We start from the raw sequence: 22,149 nt of genomic DNA, 5'->3' as shown, positions 1-22,149 counted from the left end.
GCCTCTGATAAAGATTTGAATGGGGTCTCAGCCTTGTCACTTACCCATGGACACTTAGCTGGCTAGAAACATCCTTGCCTCTGGCAAAATGGCCCCTTAGTGATGTCTCAGGGGAGAAACTGAAAAATCAAACAAATTTAATCTCTGATCCTGGTCACCCAGCAGGGTTTTGTCTTTAGGGCAAGAGGGATCTAAAATAATTCATGTTGCTCTCATTACAATATCCTTTCCCCACAGGAGACTGTTTAGGGCTATCAGTCCTACATACTTCTCTAGTTCTACATGGAGACTAAAATACTATTTAAGTCTTATTCCAACATTTCTCAAATCATGTGGGTATTACCAAGCATGAAATCATCTAAAAACTCAATTTTAAAGAGTTGGTTTTTTGAGATAAATAAGAAAGAACATTTTCTTCTGTTTACACTGAGATTTGCTTTTTTTTTTTTTTTCAATAGTGCGGTTATTGTGTCTTAATCTTTGGAGATTAGTCTTCAATTTTTCATCTAGACTCCAATTTGCTCATAAATCTCTTCATTTTGCTTAATTTAAATATTTCAACTAACTTCATGGTTTAATAATGAGAAATAAAATTAGAGCCTTAATGCTACTAAAGAGGGACTTTTCATTTCATCTGGAATTAAAAGAATTGTTACAGGAGCAAGCATCCTGTCAGACAAGCTGCCACAGCCTTAGCTGCAGCATGCCAAATGCAGGTTGATATACATTTCTTTATACTCTGGTAATTCCCCAATATGATAACTTGAAACCCTTCAAGTCCAGCCCTACATACATCTACCTGATTGCTATGCCCCTATTGATTAGCTGTGGGCTATTAATTAAATTCAGGCCATATGAGAAGCCTGGGGGTTTCTGGAGTGTCTCACAGATGCTTCCCATTGGAACCAAGACACGTTACTCAGTTCCAATATACTTCAACACAAGCTGTATGATGGCGGCCCTGAGACCACAATTACCAGATACTAGGTGTAAAAGTAGAAATTCTCCAGTCTCAGGGAGGTAGTATCTCCAGGCGCCAGCCCCTAGGGAGAGTAGTAACTCAGTTACAGAGAGGTGATATCTCCAGGTGCCAGCCCCAGGTAGAAGCGCAACATTCCAAGGTGAAGATGATAAAACTGTCTATTAGGCCCTGTTGATCTGAGAGTTCCCCGAATACCTTTGTCTGTGTACAAAAAGTTAACGACTAACTTCTGCTTCTTGTAATCTGTTCATTCAAAGATGTAGTAGTAGATCTTATAAACTGCCTCCTCGGGAAGCTCAGGCTGATCTCCTCTAACCCTGCGCGGTAGAGAGTCAGTTGCCGGCTGGCTAATAAAGGCTCATAATTAATCTCAATTGGCTCCATGGGTCTTAGAATTGTTCGCGCCATAACACTAGGCAGTAGAGAATAAGTATGTTTTCAGCTCTTTTACCTGAGCTGATGAACTTAAAAGAGAGAAAGAACTATAAAAAGTTTTGAAACCCTTTCTCATAAGTTTACCACTGGAGAAAGGTATCCATGGCATGGCTATGTAGCTTAAAATTCCCTCTATGTCCCAGAGTTGAGCAGAAACTCTAGCTGGGTAATTTCCCTCATACAAAGAGATGCTTGTATAAACTTCAGTGGATCTCTCAGACAGTTGTTGGAGAGCCCGCTTGGCACCGACAGGAGCCAACCCATTTCTATTGGGGTCTTATTGGATGATCAGAAAAAAATAATCTCAGATGCTTCCATGCTATCATTAAGGTATTTCCCAGGCCATCTTTTCTTACCACATATTACTTTTGTCTAAGAAGTATCCTATAATTACTCATTTAGCATTGACTTAGGTTGGAATTCTTCATGCAATTAAACTTGACTTTTAACACGGATCATAAATATCTCAAGGACAAGAACCTTGTTTTATATTTTTTATTTAAAATAAATCAACAATTAATCCACTCATTATTCCAGCACCTACTACACTGAGAGCACTGTATATGGCTTGTTCATAGGTACTCCAGGGAAGTGTGGTACTTAATTTCTGTCTTCCAGTAGCTCAAAATCTTGTTGGATAAACTCAAAGTGTATGGAGATAAAGTTACATAATAGTGTAGGAGCATACAGTAAGATCACAAAGATTCAAAGCCAAATAAAAATGACTAGGAGATAAAATGTTAATAATGAATATCTTTAGATACTGACAGTTGGGATATTTTATTTTTCTTCTACTTTTTGGATTTTCCAAATTTTCTATCATGTATATGTATTACTTTATTAATTATAAAAAATAAGCCTTAAAGTATAAGTTAAATGGCAATACAATAACAGAAATGTCACGAAACCATATTAAGATTCATGGCAAAATTAGTGATCGAACAAGTGAATTCCTTCAGTTTTAAATGCCTTATGTTATGTATCCTTCAGTATCTAGGACAAAACTATACAAAGAATAGATGTTGAAGGAAATTTTTTTGACTATGTAATAGTAAATAGTTGCTGAATATAAATTCTATTAGTTGATTACAAAAGTACTTATATCTTTTGTAATCATGTCCTTCATTATTAATTAAATTATTCTATTATTTTGTAACTATGCATTTTATATCTCTTCAACAAGATAGTAATGTTTTGTGTTATATATTGTTTTCCTCTTGTATCATGGTTATGTACATTTGTCTCTTTAACAGAGGATATGTTTAAAAGAATGATACTTTGAAGGTAAGCTCCCTACCTGACAATCATGAGATCTCAAGATTGGAATGAAAATGACTTCACTAAAAATAGTAGACTTTGGAGCTAGGCAGCTATGTTCAAATCCTAGTTCTGCAATTGGCTTTTAAATTGATGTTGGCAAAGTAATATAGTTTACTTTTCTGTAGCATGAGGAAAATAATCTACTTGTTCTGAATATAAAAATAGCATATACAAAACACAGAATATATTATTTCATGATTATTAAATATATGAGAAAAGTTAGCTGCTATTATTATTATTATTATTATTATTATTATTACTCCTCTATAGTCATCATCATAATAGGTCACCTATTCTGACTTTCCATAAAATATAAGTATCTTCTCTGATATACTTAATTTGCAAAGGTATCTCTGATGTCATTAACTTGCACAGTGATAGGAAACTCATTGCTTTGTTTAGTTTTTCCTTTTATTGATCTATATTCTGTATCACAGAATATACCCCTAAACCTCAGTTGTATCCATAAACCTTTCGTCCTCCTCAGCAATGCAAATATAGCATTTAATAAAGGTTTATTGATTTGAATTGGTACATTGATTTGAATTGAAATGATTTGGGCATAATATCTTGGATATAATCCTAATGGTAGGGATATTAACGAAAAAGAAGGACTGACTACTAGAGAGCCCTTCCAGATTTAGAAGTCTAAGTGGCAAACTGCTAGATCTCTAAGGGCCTTACATATACTTTCCCTCATTTAGATTGTTATCTCTGATCACTGAACAGGACTCTCTTCCTCTGGAAGAAAACATAGAAAGGCTAGATGCTTACATCTTTAAGTGATTGTTCTGGTTCATCAAAGTGTGCTATATTAAAACTATCAATCTTCATTGTCATTAGTAAGAAACATTGTCAGGGAACCTAATAAAAAATTTCTTGTAGTAAAATTCCATCTCTTGAGTAATATATTTAGCAACTCTGATGATATCTGAGCATTTACGGAAGTAGGTTGTTTCAAAACTAATGCAAAATATTAGGGGTGAACAAAGTTACAGAATAAAAATGATTTATCTTCTTCAACAACAAAAAGCAAGAGTCTTAGCTAATAAAAATTAAGTACATGTGGAACCCTGTTAATGTTCTATCCTTTCTGGAGCAATGCCCCCAGAAGGATTAGGTGGTTTGACACAGCGAACAATATCCTGGCAAGGGAGACAGAGAGAACTGGGTTTGAATCTTTGCCTTTCTCTGTTACAACTTTGTCTCTTACTAGCTGTGGAACTTTGAACATGTTATTTAACTACTGGAAGCCTTCGTTTTCTCTCCTGAACATGGTAATATTTCACCAAGATTGCTATCATGTGTATTAAATAAACAAATGTTTGTAGTGTGTTTGGCATGTAGCTGATATTGAAGAAATGCTGGTTCCTTTTCTCCATTCCCTTCCTTTTTCTTTGATCTAAATACTAATGCTTAGGAAAATGCAGCTTCTTTCTAAACTCATCAAAACTGGCCAGATTTCCCAGTATGGTAATAAGTTCACATGCTAGAGCTATAATTTATTGACCTTCAAACTGTTATGGTATTTTTAAATTTTAAAAGCAAGCCATCAAGGGGAAATTTTGTCAGTTTTCTTGGAGAGTAAGGAGGAAACTGAAGTTAATTTTGATTATTTTGGTAAGTAAGTTTGCATTCATTCTGAACAAATATCACCTTGATGGACTTATATTGAAATGGATAACCTATAAACTATGTTTTGTTAATTTTATTTTGGAGCAGAAATCACTTTTTGAGGATATGAGAGAAGGTGTGGGAGTCGGGAGGCTGAATTCCTATAACCTATATAGAAGACATGTAGATGACCAGAAGAAAACATTCTCTCATGCCTAGCAATTGAAGCCAGCTCTCCATCAGCATACAAATATTATCAACCTGCTGTCCCTACCAGGTTCATGCCCAGTAAAATAAGTGAAATTGTATTTTTGCTGGTATAAATTATTAAGTTGTCCTATTCACGGTTGCTTTAAATAAAGGGTATATTAGCATATTCTTGCCTCTCAGTTTCACACCTGTAGTATTTTTATGTATATTTGCCTTCAGGTGAATTTGCTTCGCTCAGTCTTGGGAACCAAGTATGTGCAAGGAATCCTACACACCGTAAAAGAGTAAAAGAGGAAAAAGGCATTTTCTCTGCACTTTAAGGACCATACTCTGGTAGCTGTGGGTAAAAGGAACAGCATATGTGTCAAGTACATCTAATTCAATGTAGAAAGTGGTAAGGGCCATATACAGAAAGGTTGGGAATGTTCAAGAGAGAGAGAATTTATTTCCTTACTCCTTTGTGGATGGGGATCATTGAAGACTTCACAGAGGAGATGATATTTAAGTAGGATCTTAAATATGGGTAAGCTTTGGCCATGCAGAGATGAATAGGAAAGGCATTTCCAGGAGCGGAAACTGCCAAAACAAAGGTAGAGAAGAAAAGCATGGGAGAAATAAGATCTGTATAGAGTAGCAAGTGGTGTGGTTTGACTGCAGGGTGAGATGAAATGTAGATGAGAAAAGCGTCAGGAGAAGGTTGAAAGATCAGCAGGGGCTAGATTGCAGAGGGGGCTTTAAATCCTCTGGAAATAATGGTAGTGTTGCGGCCTGTATAGAATAGACCAAACCAAGTATGCTCTTAAAGGCTGTTTATTAGCCGGCAGCTGTCCTGTACAAAGGAGCAGCCCCGAAATGCCAAGATACAGGGTTTTTAAGCCCTAAATCCCATTCCTCATTCTGTCTTAAACACAAAGGTCCATCTTTCTTCTATTCACTACCTGTCAACCCACTGGTCAGGTGTGCAAGCGGGGAGTACAGAAGCAGAAAGCCTGTAGTTAGAATGTTATGTTCCTATGAGTGATTGCCCATGTTCCCATGGGCAATAGCCAGTGTTCCCATGGGCAATGGCCAAACAGTAATTTTCAACTTATAAACAATTGATTATTTTTCATGCCACACAAGCAAGCAGGGTTACACAGGCTAAAACTGGCAGTTAGCGTACGAGCTCATTGTTACAAGTTTCATGATTAACAGAATGCGGTTAGGGGTTCCAGAAACTAGGCCTAAGGTATAGACTTCCTTTGTCCAGTTTCAGGTTTTAATTATCCATTAACCCTTTCACATTTCAGCAGGCTATCACAGTAGCTTCGGCAAATCTACTGTTTTATTTAAAACAAAAGATATGGTAGCTGACTAAAAATGTTGTTTCTGAATTCTTTAATTTATTGGCTTGCCTAATCACTCAAATTTTAACAATTTCATGATCTGACCTTTCTGAAAATTATTTTCTGCCTGAAATGGACAAGGCCGTTGCTAAGTATGAAGTAAATAAAAGTTGAGCTGCATTGCTTTTGTTTTTGCTGAGTGTGTTCAATAACAGTATAGGCAGGTGGCTTTGTCTGGTCTTATTAATGATAGGAACTTTATTTTGCACCTGATGGGGATGGAAGGGAGAGGTTTTAAGAAGTCACTTCAGGCATCTTATCAGTCAGCTGGAAGTGGAAAAAAAAAAACACCTTTATTTCATGCATTATATATATATTTGGCTTAAAAAATAAATTACATCAAAGACCTTTCAAGTGAGAACTAAGCCACTAAAAGCTGGAAAACTAAACCCAGCAATGTTATCTAGAAGCAAGGAGAAAGGCTGAAGTAATAATGGAGACTGTCTTCTCTCTTTTGAAGTGAACATAAGGACCACTGACAGGCAACTGCAGGTCTATGCCAAACTGTACCCCTCTCCTCCATACATGCCAGTTTAGCTTATATAAAAGAAGCGGGGAGCAGCAAACAAAAAATAACTTTAAGTCTCTCTGTACAGAACTATTTTTTATCTGATCCTCTTTAAGCTAGTTTTTAAAGCTCTGTCACATTTGAGCATGTGGGCATGCACAGGCTCCTGGTAATACTGCCCTGTGCTATTCACCTACTTGTGACTTCTCTCCTTTGACCTTCACATTTGACCAAATTTGAGTGATTTAAAATGTTTTTCTATGCTTACTTCCTGCTATAGAAATACAGATAATGTTGAAATGGAAGTTATATACTGTTATTTTTAATGAAGAAGCTACTAAGAATCTAATTAGAACAATCCAAGTAGAATCACTTTCCAGGCTTATTCCATATGCTATGAAGAACAGGGTGGTTTAATGGACTGAGAAGGAAAACTTTTCTAAATGTTCTTATACATCAGAAATTTGGGGGTTTGATTTGTATTAATTTTTTGCATTGTTTACACACCGTCATTCTGTATTCACACTCCTATCCAATTTTAAAATTATGTGATTCAAAAATAAAATTTTTTTAAAGAGCTCTTAATCTACTTTGGACCACTTACTTTATTGCTATTTTACTTAGTCTTTCTGTATTCTTTAGGGCTAGTCTTTTTGTCCCTGAAGCTAATCCCACTAATACAACTTAAAGAAGCTCATGAATGATGGGATAATGGTGAAAATCTCTAATCAGTGTTGGCAGCAAATAAGAAGAAACATATTAGGAGAGCCAGAATCCTGGGGGGAAAAAATACCACCAAAAACCCACTGTGGGTGAAAATAAAACCACCACCACCACCACCAACAAGTTATCTCTTATCAGCAGAATGTTGAATTCATCAACATGAATTAACCATATTTCACTCAAGGGAGATGAAGCAAATCTTGTTTTTCTACACATCAAAAAAATTTTGTGTGTGTGTGTCCAATTCTATAATGCATTATTTGTATATTGCATTGTGTGTTCACCACTCTCTCAAAAATATTTTTAACAACCACAAGACACAATCCTGCTTCCTCCACTAAGGCCTATCTCAACTACCTAGAATCTTTAGCCTCTCTGAATTTTTACATGTTTTATATTCCAAATCATACAGTCCAGCACTTTGATATTTTGTGGTTTACTTTCACTGTTTCTTACAGGTAAGTTTTATCTTCCAAAAGAGAGTATCCTTTCTTCTACTACTTCTTAATTTTCCACAGAATCTAATGTGATGCTGTGTGCTAAAGAAATACCTTCTTAAGGTCACTCACCAATGTATGAAAATGTGCCAACAGGATGAGAGGTCCTTTAGTCCCTGTTCCCCTCTTACTTTTTTGACAGGGTCAAGAGAGAACATTAGATTGGGTACAAGAAGTGGGCAGAATTTTTTAGCTAATTTTCTAGCAAGAGGATCATTACGCTTATGTGTTTGACCTTCATCCTTTGTAATACAGACTCTAAACTTCTAACTTGTTAATGAGGTTAAATCCTCAGACACATCAGTCATAATGCACCAATTCCCTGACACACTTCAGTAAATCCCAGCCATTGAATTGTTTATATACATGCTCTTAGTTAATTTTTGGGAAGATTATATGCTCCGTTTCTTTATGCCCTTTTTTAGGGCCTCAACTCTCCTGCCATTTTTGTTCAGAGAGGTTATTTTCCACTATATTGCCTTCATAGACTTCTTTCTTACTTTCTTGATATCAGCACTAGTTCTGCTATTCGTGCAGTGATAACATGCTCATGCCATCCACATGCTTAATACTAACAATATTGGTATTTTTCCATTCATTCTTCAGATCTATAAATTGGTATGAAATTAATAAAATTTGAACAATAATATTCTATCAGTAATGACGAGCTTCTCTTGCCTGGTTGCCCTTAAATTACAATGGGGTCGTTGACCCTTCAGTTCTAAAACTTGGAGATGTTTTTCCTCTGAAAGCCATACAATAACAATAAATTTTATATATGTATATATATATGTGTATATATATATATATATATATATGTAAATGTATAATATATATATGTGTTTTCCCCTATGAGATGAGTTTTCTGAAGGCATAACATCACCATCTTTGAGGAACAAAACTGTAGGATGGTTGGGTTGTCAGCCCCTAAGGGTGCTCTGTCTGAGTAATGGTGGGGGACTTGCCCGTAGGAAGAAAGTCACCTTTCACAGAAAGGCACTGGGAAGAACTCATAGCCTGTGGCAACTAAAGGTTTAATTTTTCTCTTTGAGAAGTCCCCATAGGAAGCACTAGCTTTAAGCAAAATCTTTATGAAAGGATTCCTTCTCTGAATTTTCCAAACAGGCCTCTTTGTTATTATTACCCCAAGAGAGCTGACAACCAGTCAGGGAATCAAATCTCCCTTATCATTTCCAGACTATTTTACCTTTCTTCACACACCCCATTGGCCGCAAACAGTTCTCTCAAAGATTCAGTCAAACCAATCTGCCGAGTCTGAAATGCCCGAACCCTTTCTGGCCTCATGTATTTGACTCCTACGCCATGGGGAAGTCCCCTTGGATTCCAAAAGAAAATTAAACTCCCTGGAATCCAAAACTAATAAACTTTCACAGAGTGGCCCCAGGTAGATTTGTTATCATGCTATTTAGGTCTCACCTAACCAATAAGAGGGCTGGTTGGCAAGTTCCCAGGATGGATATTCTCATATGAGCATTGGATTAGAGGAAGCCAAAAGATTTTCAGCCATCTACATGCTCAACTTACACCCCACCTGAGTTCTAAGGTAGAGATCTTGTGTCCATTGGGGCTTTGGAAGGCAATTAAAAGAAATAAAGCAAAGTATTATATTTTAATTGATGTAATCTTCAAGCTCCCAGTGGAATCTGGGTGGATATCTGACTAGAGTTACCCTAGGTATCAATAGATGACTATTCTGTGAAAGTGCAGTTAGGAGGACAAAACCTTACAAATACTGAACTTCATTAACATGTGTATCTGTTTGGGGGGGAACTGGCTCAGACTTGCAGGACTACAATTGAAAGAAGCCACCCAGACTTTCGTGGGATCTGAAGAGAGTGCCAAAGGGGGTAGAGGAGTGGGGAGGGTGGTGTAGAGAGGAATTGAGAAGGGTAGGTAGAGGGGAAGACACAAAGTGGGTTTATATTTTTATTTGCTTTTAGAGTGCCTGGATATTAGGCACACCAAATAATTCTTTCCAAACCAAAATAGCTTTCATCCATCACTAACATTGCAGGGTTTGTTTCTATTTTATTGTAAATATTTCAGTCAAAGAAAGACAAACAGACAAAAACAAAACAAAACAAAACAAAACTGTTTTATACAGTATCCAGAGTCAGACAGAAAATACAGAATGGAAAAGAAAGCCAATGACTAACAGATAAAACATGGAGACAAACCAAGGAAGAGAACTAGCTAGTTGCAAATTCACTCACCAGCTTCAGTGAGATGCAGTGATGGTCTCAGCAGCTAATAGAAATAGTCTAGCGCTGTCAGTCTTATCTTTAGTCCACACGGTGAAAGGAACAGACTTTATAAATGATTCATGGAGACATTTATTTCACTAATCCATTCTTAAAAAGTTTGTTATTGATCAAGATATCCTGCTTATAAAAATGAGTTTTTTAAAAAACAACCCTCTTACCCCAAATGTGACCTGACAGTAGGGACCACATTGTCAGAAGCAAGGGATGGAACTGTGGGTTGGAGTAGTGTGGCACCATTGGGATCTGTGGTCAGTAGGCCTCCAGGTGCCCTTCTCACCAAATCTGTTTCTCCACAAGGATTGAGGCAAGGTTTAAAAAATACTCATGCCCTGCACAGCTGGCTGTCATTAGCAGTTAAAGAGGAAAAAAAAAAATTGAGAGGTCAGCCTAGGACAAAACTGGCATCTGATATAGGAATAATCAGGGTACCATTTGACCTCCAGAATGGTAGCTCTAATTGTCTTGGCATGAAGAGGATGTTGACCTACCTACACAGCAAAACCATAGAATTAAGCTCATCGTCTTCCAAAGATGTCTTTATTTTAGTACATTCAGAACAGAAACAATGCGAGGACAATTTGATTCAAGATGGTGGTGGAGGTGGTGGTAGCAGCTGTTTATTTATCGCTCACTGTGATTTTTTTTAAGTTTACAATCAGAAATTGCATAGAATTTGTTTTCTATCTGAAAATGAAAACTTTGCATGAAGCTTCCAATTGGCAAAGGCAATCAAAGGTCAAACAGCTGTTGAAAACTTTGCCTCTTTCATCAGATGAGTGCCCTGGACCCTGCAAACATCTGACAAACAGAGTGGTGACTATTAGCCATCTAAGAGCCTTGAAAGCATCTATAACTCTGATTTTGTGAATGGAAGAGAAGTTCAGTGCTTTACTAAAGTCACACAATGGGGCTACTACCCAAGTTGAGGTTAGGACTCAAGACTTCCTAGTTCCTAGGCCTGTGTATTGGCTAGGAGACGCCCCTCTCTCCCAGGAACATGGCAAATTCTTGATTCATTAAGGTCTTGCCATTTAATAAGCGCACACACACACACACACACACACACACTTGCACCCAGGTCTCATGACTGGTAGCAAGAAATAACCCAATCCATGATAGCCTTGGGGCCTGGCTTCACAGGCAGCTATTGAGTTTGTTTAAAAAGAGATGCAACTGACAAAATGTGCACCCCATACACAGGGTGGCTCCTGCTTCCTCTTCTGTGAACAACACATTCCATCTGAAGCCAAGGCCCTAGTTTGAGAAGTTGTATCTCCCCTCTCTGTTTCTTAGACAAGGGCCCAAATTGTGCACTCTGCTCTCCTGACCTGTCTCTTTTCTTCAGAGATCATATTCAGAAAAGATCAAATCAAACCCAATAATAGGAAAATCGGAAAGAGAAAGAAAAGACATATTAACCCCTGAAACCCTAGGAATTTCAAAGTCTTGAGTAAACTATGAGTTAACTGGTTTTTAGCATTTTAAAAATTACTTTAATGGACTTTTATTTGAGACTCTCAACCTTATTCTTCCCAAGACCCTCTCCTACACTCATGCCCCCAGTCACCACACAGAAAAAAGAGTTCAGCACCTGAAATCTGATGCATTGGCCGCTCATGTCCCAAAATTTAGGAAAAAGAATCAGGTATTATTTAGACTTCCATTCCCTAACCCAGCCTCTCCCTCCAAATAAACAAAATAAATGAATAGAATTGAGAAGACTACAAAGAAGAAAAGGGGGGAAGGAAAGAAAGGGGAAAACAAAAGAAAAAAATTAACAAAAACATATAAATCCAGAAAAGAAAAACTTCCCTGTTGAGTTTATTATTATTATTAATTATTATTATTATTAATTATTATTATTTTTTCCTGTAAGAACTAGACCCAGGGTACAATGGCCCCCTCCTAAGGGGAAATTCCACCGATGATTCTACCAATTTATTGGTCCTGTCTGGGCAGGGACCCCACTCCAGATTCTATCATTTTGGCCGGAGGGAAAAGCCCACTGAAGATGGGTCCTTGTGGTTTTGTGGTCGGAAGGGAGAATGTCCCTTCCCCACTCGGGTGCAACGTCCCTGGGTGGACCCAGTTTCCGGACCAGGGCGCTGTCTCTGGCTGGGGGCGTCAGCAATTTGATCCTTTTGTAAAATTCCTGGATCCAAAATCCGGAGAGAAGTGTGGACTCCGTACGATTCCGGGGTCTGGACAGACAGCAGCGCCCTCCCGGCCCTCCCGGCCCTCCCGCCTCCCCATCTAGCCTCAGAGCATCCTGTCCGGTGAGGGCTACTCAGGCTCGCTGCTGTTGGTGGTTTTTTCCCACTCCAGACTCTCCTCGCTGCGGGCTGGCGACGGCCGCGCCCGCAGGCCCTGAAACCTGCGGCACTCGGGGCAGACCCGGATGTGTGTGCAGCCGCGGGCCACCAGGGCGGCCTCTTGGGCCAGTCTCTGCGCCAGCTGGTCGGGCTCCCCGGCTCCGCACAGCTTGCCGTTGCTGAGCGTCGCTGTGCCCCTGGGTCGTCGCTCCTCCGGGATAGGCGGGCGGAGGGGCGGCACCCCAGCGCTGCGCCGGCGGGAGTGGACACTGTCCTGACACAGTATGATGCTGCGCAGCTCGGTCACCATCTCCTGGCAGACGGACACCTGGAGAAAACGAAGAAGTTACAGCCCAACCTCTTAGAACCAGTCCCCATGGGTCCCCTGCGGGCCTTTTCTGGTGGACGCTTAGGGGGCCGTGTCACAGAATGATATAATCTTGAGTGTAGAGATTATATGAAGGCCTCTCAAATCATCTCTTCACTCCCACCTTCCATTTAATATTCATATGCCCTCTATTCCATCATGTTCAACAACTCTGCCAACTGGTTGCCCAGTCTTTGTTTGAACACCTTCAAAGAGCATGGGAAAGAGGCTCTACCATTTTTTCACATTTCTGTTAAATACTGCTTCTATCTACTGAGTTAACAATTCCTTTCCTTGATTATTTTCATCCATTGATACTAGTTAAATTTGGACCCTGAAGCCCACTAAATAAATAACCCCTCTACTGTATGTCATTCTTTCAAGTATTAGAAAAAACTACCGTATCTCCACCAACGTTTTGTTTTTAGGCTCCAGATTCTCATTTCTTTTACTCAACCAGTTAGAGCTGAGATGATTCATTCTAATAACTAGAACAAAAGCCCCAGCAACACTACCCCCACACATCCACAATATCCTGATATGAAACCCTTGGGTCCAGCTGTGTTTCAGAATATCTTGGATTTTAGGAAGGTAATACAATAATTACATATCACACCCTATGGAGTCTAGGGCAGATCCTATATTCAAATATATTAATATTTCTGTAGCAAAATGTATGTACCTTCACACTGAGTAAGGTAAAGACCATAAACATTAGTTTTATGCCAATTCAAGTTTTGTTGCCAAATGTATTTGCATCAAACTTATAAAACTTTCCAAGCTTTTTAGGTTTCAGAATTATGGATGAAGAATCATGAACCTGGACTGCTACCACTGCTACTGACGCTGCTACAGCTTCTGCTACTATTGTATCCATTTCACAGATGTGGAAATAGAGGCTCAGAGGTTATATATCTTGCTGAAAATTACTTGACTAATAAATACGTGACCCATAATTTGAACCTAAGCTTATCTACTCCAAAGAGCATGCATACTCTGTTTAGTTCTCTACCCTGTGCTAGAAAGGATGCTTTCCCAGATCATGATGGCAGAAGAAGCCCCTGCTCTTTTATGTTCCTTCTTCCAGTCTTCCAGTCCTATTAACTGGCTAATGTAGCTCCTATTCTTCATTTTAGCTATTGGGAGTCCTCACTGAATATTTCAAGGTACCTTCAGACTATAGGTGAGCTCATGGGAGAGTAACCAAATGTGTACAGATCCTCTACTTGAAGCAGGTACAAAAAGGTAATATCGCCTAAAAGAATATAGCCCAAGTTAAGAATTGAGACCTGGATTCTATACAAACTATTGTTTTTAAATAGCAAAGACTCAAAGCAAGTCACATGACTTCTCTTTGCTTCTAATAATGACTATATTAGCTAAAACACACCTTCCTAACTTATTACATGTGAGAAGAATGTAACAACATGTATTTATTGACTATCACCTATGTACTAAGCACATGCTTACAGTGGGAATAAAAAGATAAAATACATAGTTCCTAATTGCACCATAGTGTATAAGTACTCTTTGCACAGGTTACAATGGTGTTGGAAAGGAGGAGGAATAACCAACTCCTCCAGCACAGGGAAGAAGGCAGGGGAGTTAGGGAAGGTCTCACAGGGGAAGGAGCACTGGAACTGGGTCTTTCTTTCTATAAGTAGTAAGTATAAGAAATAAGTAAATAGCACTCATTTAAGGACTGCACAAAGATAGAAAGCCAGTAAAGCTATAGAGAGAAGTAGAAGGGAAACCGAAAGAGCTTGGTGCCAGGCAAGGCAAATGAGAAGAGAGCATCTGAAAAAAAAAAATGTCCACTTTGTCAAGGTACACACCGAAGTCCAATAAGGCCGAATGTGTTCTCTTTGGTTTTGTCCATTAATAGGGACAAGAACTTTCAGTGCAGGGGTGGGGTGAAATCCTGGATTGAGGGCTGAATGGGAGGTGAGGAAGTGGAGACTAAAGCAAGCAGATCACATTGGTTTGGGAAAGGAGAGAGAGAGGGCAACAGCAATGGTAATATTGCTATTATTTTAAAATACAGAGTAAACTTGAGTATAATTTTAGATTTTTGGGAGAGAGCAGGCAGAAAAACTAAAGGGGAGAAAGAAGCTAATCCTAGATTAGCTGAGGAAAGATGGATAAAGGCAGAGATAGAAGGGTGACTGGAGCATCTGCTGTACCTACAAGGGTGGCTTTAGCTGTGGGTAAATTTTTAGGTGGGGTTTTTCATTTAGGACTGGTCACTCTTGATTTCTCAGTGATGTGGAAGTTAAAATTAACCTCTATGTATGAAGGAGCAAAGGAGTATGAGGAGCAGATAATGGCATGAGGTCCTGTTGGAAATGAGGAAGAGGCTGAGTGCTGAAGGATCAAAGGACTGGCAGGCAGTGTGGTATTGAGGCCCTATATAAGGCTGGACTCCATAAACATATAGGGCACTGTACACTTGTGCACTGTTAGGAGTTGTTTATCCAGCATCAATTAGTAAAGGAGGTTTTAGGAAGATCCAGAATTGGTAGTTGAGATAGAGGCTAATGCATTTTAAAACCAAGGAATGCAATTAGGATGTAAGGATTTCTGCCCCTTTTCTGAGGTAGAATGGAAGTAGAATGGGATAAAGTCATCTTCTCAGACTCTTCAAGTTTCTGTGTGAAACTTTTATTAGCCCAATTTCTAAGCCACAGGTTTGGGAATTAAATTTATTTACAATTCCTGAGAAGAAAGATCTAAGGCTTGGGCTCACCTGAATTTGGGATATCTCTAAGCATCTTTACTTGTAAGAAAAAAACATACTTTAAGATGGAAGAACTAAAGGCATTGTTTCCATTAGTAACCTGGTACTTTTGCCTATTTTTCTTTACAATAACATTTTAAATTATAGTTGTATAAGACTTTGTTGTTCATAAAACATTTTTCACATACTTATTTGTTGGACTGTTTCATAGAAGAATCTGAAACCCAGAAGTTAAATGCCCTTTCTGTGGCTGCATAATTAACAAGTGATAAAACATTGACCCAGATCTTCTGTGCTCAGGTCTGTTCTGTTGGTGCTCCATACTCATGTGGGATTTCACAGGTTGTCTGAAATTACTTTTATAGGTTCATGAGCCTGTAAACTTTGCCCCTTCTGTCAACACTTTAAGTCATACTCTTTCGGAGGTTTACCTCAGTAGCTTCAGCGTGTCGGAGAGTCCATAAAAACTCCAGCATAGCCATAAAAATGGCCACAATTAAGCCACAAATAAGAACCACAAAGATTCCACCAATATTCTCCATTCCTAGTCCTGTAAGAGAAAATTGTGTAAAAGAGCTGGAGACATAATCATTATACCAAAAATGCTACAGGGCACTTAAATGACAAGAACTTGAGTATTGTAGATGTTCTGCACACAAATTCCTTGAAGAGATATAACTATTCTTTTGGAAAAGAATGCAGCACAGCCAGAGTAAAAGAAGGGAAGGGGATCTCATAAGTGGAGGAGACTGGTGAAAAGCTTCCAAACAGGTGTTGCGGAGTGGAAGGTGAGGGTCATTTTAGAAAAGGGCACAGAAAAATTTTAATTTAGCCTATGTGGTCATGATACCAAAATACTTGTACATTCTAGCAGTTTCATACATATTTTAGTTAATGTTACTAATATAGATCAATTGTTTTAAACAAATTATGGATAGGAAAAATATGTTTACCTATCTATGTCAACATATTACTAAAATACTAATTTGAAAAATAGATTTCTAGTCCTTCCTCCAGACCTATTGAATCCATATCTCTGGACATGGGGCCCAGGAATCTGTATTTTAAAAAACATTTTACAGGTAACTCTTTTCCAGCCAGGCCTAAAATTAGTTTGCATGTTGATATTTTTGGAAGCATTGTACATGACTGTAAGTTACTTGAAGTCAAGCATAGTTTCCGATTGGATCTTCATTGCCTAGCATGATACTTGGCATATAGTATATGCTCTATAATTATTTGTAGAATAATATGGTTGTTTCATTTCCACAGTGTTAAACCTTGAGTTTAAATGTGATAACTAGGTACTGTTTTTGGTATTTAAGAAACCCACACTATAGGAGAGTGTCATAAACACACAAGCCCACGATTCCATGGGGGCCACAATCATAAATTAAAAAGCATCTTTTATGCAGAAAGATGCCCAGAGAATCACTTATGTCTTGTGTTATTCCAGAATGTTTACGCATTTGAGTGTTCAATCAGTAATACCATTGTGAGACAGACATGCTGCTATGTTAGTGTTAAAGAAAGCCATCTTCACACATTAGTAAGAAATGAGCCATGGTTCCAGAGCAGAAATATGACACCACTTTCTGCACCTTGGAAAGCTGGAAAAGAGCCTTAAATAGGCATATCAAGATGCCTTGGGTTTCCTCTCACAAAGCCTCAAGTGGATGTCTAGTTTTTTGTTTTGGTTTTAAAATAACATAGAACTCTGCAGTGCCTGCCTATAATAATCTGCCACCATAGCTCCAAGGGCTGACATAATGACTGTGCCAAACAGACTATACACTCTGATCTGCAGGTATACGGAGTCAACTCTGGAGTACCTATGTGAATGAGAGCCTCTATTTTATTATTTTAAAACTCAATTCTAAGGGGAGGCATGTAGATTTTAGAGTAGATCTATCTTCGAGGCAGAAGGTGCTTGGGGTTCATTTAAAAACTCGTCCTTTTAACCTGAGACAATTTCGGCAGAAGATTTTTGAACATAGAAATATAAAGATCCTTGGGGCTGAGGGAGACAGCAAGGACACTTAAGAGGGAACGCACCAAGGATCTGGCTGGGGTGTGCAGGCAGATGCTCCAGCCACAGGTTTAAGGGTGGTGAGAACTGGGGTATTGGGATGTGCATCTGAGCATCGAAGATGAACTAGTTTCTCTAGCTGACTCCTGTGGAGAAAGGCCGAATGGATATCCCCAGTGAATGGTAAGTGACCAAGGATGCCCTCCTACTCAGGTAAACAGTTCCCAAATGACTGTTGAGGTACTATATGCCTCTCCTACCACTTTGGCATAGTTCTGCCTGATACAGAAAAAAAAAGACTAGGATCCCTTTGAAGGGCCTCAACCTTCTCTCGTGTTTCTGCAGAGGAGGTGTTCTGCCCCCTCTTCATGTCTTTCTTTGCCTATCTCACTCACCACCTTGACTCTCCTCAATCTTTTCCTCCCCACTGATTCTCTTCCTCAGCACATACATACACATACACACACTTCTTAAAGGAAAAAGTTCTTCTCCCTCTAACTCTGTTTAGTGAACATCCTTTCTCTTTCCTTCTCAAGCTTTTTGAACGTTATCTATATCGCAACTATTTTAAGACATTTTAAAGCCCTTAAAATGCTTATCACCTTACATAAAAGCAAATTGAAGAAATGCACCCACATCTTCTGTTAAATGCATTTTTACATTTTTTGCTGCTGATGTAATTGAAAGGCAAGAAATGGTTAATTTATAAATGGTGTAATTTCTCAGCAATCATTGTGCAAAATGAGAAAAATCTAACCAAAAAATTGTTTCTAAATGTAATGAAGTTTTTATGAATATTAAATTTAAAAATTAAGGAAGTTGAAACAATGTCACATTTTTGGAGATATTTAATTAAACATGTCTTAATTCAATTTTGTAGTTTTCTTTTTGAATTTTGAAACTAATAATTTTCTTCAGACATCAAACATAATTTTGGATGCTGGAAAATCTTTTCGGCCCTAGGTAATTTTGTCTATGGTATCTGAAAGAGTAAATGTTTATGTTCTGAATTCACTTTTGTTTTTCCTATTCACTCCTCATCTCATACAATTTTGTCTTGTACCACTAAAGCTTCCCTCACCATATTCATCACAGAACATTTTATTTCTAAACTATTGGAAAATTTCCAGTCCTGAGCTTAAATGACCTCTTGTAGCACTTGTCATTGTCAACCACATCCCCTTCTTGGCTTTTATAAAATCAATGCTCTCTGCTCTCTTCCAATCTTCTCAATCACCTGTGAGGCACATTCTTTCTTCATTTTCCTGCATTTGATCTCTTGCCTCTCCTCCATGTACTGGGTTATTACCAAATCTTGTTGATTTTATCTTGAAAATACTTTTCAATTTCTTACCCTTATTTCTATCTCTCCTACCACTTCCCTAGTTCAGGCCCCCATTGTCTCTTGCAGTATCCTCCAAAATGACTTCCCTTCTTGTAGCTGTGTCCTCCTCAACTCTACTCTCCACATAGTTGCCTGGGTGATATGTCTGAAATGCAAAATCTAACTGTAACACATCCTTGGTAACACAGAACTGTTTACAGATCCCAGCATACATCATTGTTGCTCCTACTTTCTGTACCTTTACTCCTATTAGCACCTCTGCCTGGAACTATCCTCAATCCCCAGACATACACCTGGCTAACCTCAATCTCTCCTTTAAGATTGAGCTCAGGAGTCACTTTCTCCAGGCCATTTTCTCTGATGTTACCTAACTCTATTATATTGCTTTTGTGTTTCACTGATAATGCATCATGTAGTACTCTAATAACTGCATAAAATAATACATTAATTTAATTTTATATATCTGGATCTCCCCTCCAGACTGTGAATTCCACGAGGAAAATCCATATTTTGTTCAACTCTGTAACTCCACAATCACGGTGCCTGGACTATAATAAGAGCCCAATAAATGTTTGTTAAAAGAATGAGCAGAAAGAAAGGATAAAGACATACCAGATGTAGAAGCATGAATTATCATAAGCTTTGGATCCATACTGTGATATGTAGTCATTTCTAATTAAATTTTGTTTGAAATAATAGTAAAGTGTGACAGCCCTTGTTGAGTGCTGGCTACGGAGGCAGATGGCTCAGACTGTACTTGAGTAGCTGGCCAAAGTAGGAATAACATTGACTGGACAACACACAATGTGGCAGGTGTGAGGACACGGGAGAGGGTTATAAGCAGACAGGTGATCTGTGCTGGTATAATTTTGATTAGATTAGGGAAAGCTTCCTGGAGGACTTGAAGTTTTAAAGTTTCAACAGGATGCTGCTGGAAACCATGAGTCACTGAAACACCCTATAGTCTTTCTTTCCCAGCTTGTTAAGCATGGGTGTTGGCTCCGGCATGCTGATTCTTGGCTGAGTAGTGTCCTCATTTTAGGAGCAAGTCTTTTATACCCCTCATGCTTTTAGGAACTTACTGGATAGTAGAAGCACGAATAGATTGCTGGCAGAGTCAGAGCTGAGAAACAGATGGCATGAGGAATGGGAAGCAAGTGTAAAGAGAGTGCAGCATTTCTGTTTAACACTGTCATCAGTCATTCTCCTAGAAGTCAAATGCCTTCCACAGCACACAACAGAGCAGCCTTCGATGTGGACTCCCTCCAGCCCGACCACAGGCCCTCACTGCACTCACATATGCTTCAGCACCTATAAGAGGGGAGCCATCTAATCACACTTTCCCTTCCCTTATTCAGAAATCATCTAAACAGATGGCTCTCAAACTGGGATTTTCTCCCGACACTTGAGTCTCTGAGCTTCAGCTATGCTCCAGACACAAAACTGTATTAATTGAAACAGAATTGAACTCTCCCTGCAAACTCATGGTTAGTTAAATACTTTGGTGTCATACACAGGTTGCCCACAAATGATAGTTAACAAATGAAAATGAATAACTTTGTTTCTAAAACTGCAGAGGGGAATGGCAGCCTGGAAAGTAGTACCTTTGAGTAGATTTTAAGCTCCACCTACCCATCTCCACTACCTGCAGTTCTGACTGGTGAATAATCACCTCTTGGATTCAGGAGCACATATGTCTCAGGCCTTAAAATCCTTGCATATTGCCAGGTAGTACTGTGGAAATTTTTGACTGAGATATAGGAAAGTTCTTTTTGAACAAGGAAGAGGTAGCTGTAGCCTGGAAGGCAGAGACAGAGGCCACAAGAGCCACTGAGGCAGGTGAACAGAGAGGAAAGATGGTGCCACAATCTCATCAAGGAGTTTCCACAAACTGAGACTATGCTAGGTGCCAAAACACTGTGCAATGTTCACCACTGGAAACATTTGACAAGAACATGAATGTTTTGACCAATCTGACTTTCAAGCACTTTCTATTTCGAAGTCACATTCACCTACATCGTGTAACTATGTTAAGTGGTCCTGAAGGAGGGCTTGGTTGGGACCCCTGTAGTAGCCTTCTCAGCATCCCAGCTTCACTTTTCTTTGCCCTATAGCTTAACAATAGATTGTCCACAGTGGCTTGACCCAGAGCTTGGACCATCCCCTGCCATACAAAGAAACTTACAATCCTTCTGGTCTAGCATTCTTTCCAGACTACTCCCATCTTTGTTCCTGGGTTGCTAACACCACCAGAGGACCATGTTGCCAGAGGAACGGCTCTATGAAGCACAACAGAACGCCTCCCCGCCCTGTAACTATCATGTAACTCCTGGAATAATGCCCAGATTTTCTCCTGAAGTCCCTAAGCTAGACTGAGAAGGCAAGGCAGTTTCGGAAGGTGTTAACCTGCTGCCTTCTCAGATCACTGGTGTTCTGACAATAAACGCTTATTCTAAATATCCCAACTCCTGTGTTTGTCTATTGGCTGAGCCCAGACTCAGTTGCCCTCCAGTTTTAGTCCCATCGCCACAGACTTATTTGTTGTAAATAGCAACTTCACAAGCCTATGTGTGAGCTGACCTGTATGGTCTTCCTAGGAAATATAAAGTAACTCATCATATCATGTTTGTCCTGCTGAGAACTATGAAATAGTAAGCTTGCCATTTCTTCTTTCATTCACTGTGACATCTGTTGATCTAGCAGATTCTGGAGACAGTGATGGAGAGGAATAGGAAAGGAACACAAAATAAAAGAGGGATGGAAGAGGCATTTGATAAATTTTGCAATTTATCAAAACAAGTTATGGGAGAGGCACTTTATAATTTATCAAAATATGAGCTCAAGCACTTCATTTTTTAAAACATTTCCTATCTCATTCAATTATCATTAAAACTCTGTAAAGAAGGACTATCATCTGAATTTTACAGTTAAAGAAATGAAAATTCAGAGAACTTAAGTAAGTTGCCCAACTTTTCACACCTAAGATGTGAAATCTAGATATATCTGACTTCCTGGCTAATGCTCTTTATAAAAATCAAGCTCACCTTTTATGAGTGTTTACTATGAACAAAGTTATCATGCTAAACATTTTAATTCAATCCTATTAGTTGCCTTGTGAAATCAGCTCTACTCTTACCCCCATACTGACAGAAACTCAGGTCTTAGAGTCAGGTAACTTGCTCAGAGTCCTATGGCTGGTGAGGGGAAGTGCCAGATTCAAACTGAAGCCAGAGCCTGATCCCTGATCCGTACCCCACACCACCTCTTCCAGAAGCTTGGGTCCCTCAAGCATGACTGCAGAATTCAACTTGGCACTCTGATGACTGAATTCATTCCTGGGACACCCCCATTCCCAGAGTAACTGGGAAGAGGGACCTAAGCATGGGGCTATTAGTTCCAC

General features: G+C 39.0%; 1 protein-coding gene across 5 annotated transcripts in view; it reads right to left on the bottom strand.

Moving 5' to 3' along the window:
• Positions 1-11,725: 11,725 nt before the first annotated feature.
• GRIK4 (glutamate ionotropic receptor kainate type subunit 4) overlaps positions 11,726-22,149 on the bottom strand; it is a 450,925-nt gene continuing 440,501 nt past the window's right edge. For 2 of the 5 annotated variants that reach the window (XM_039839626.1, XM_039839627.1), the window contains exons 20-21: positions 15,807-15,925; positions 12,073-12,599 (exon numbers count right to left, since the gene is read on the bottom strand). In XM_039839626.1, the coding sequence (XP_039695560.1) occupies positions 12,243-12,599; positions 15,807-15,925 (476 nt within the window). In that variant the 3' untranslated portion in view covers positions 12,073-12,242. Of the gene's footprint in view, positions 12,600-15,806; positions 15,926-22,149 lie in introns of all 5 variants that reach the window. The other 3 variants (XM_039839628.1, XM_039839629.1, XM_039839631.1) reach the window with 2 other exon arrangements.

Source organism: Pteropus medius, unplaced genomic scaffold (assembly GCF_902729225.1).
Source record: "Pteropus medius unplaced genomic scaffold, Ma_sr-lr_union100, whole genome shotgun sequence".
Classification (NCBI taxonomy): Eukaryota; Metazoa; Chordata; class Mammalia; order Chiroptera; family Pteropodidae; genus Pteropus; species Pteropus medius.
Note: the sequence above shows the minus strand (reverse complement) of the source record. Positions and strands in the feature narration are given on the sequence as shown.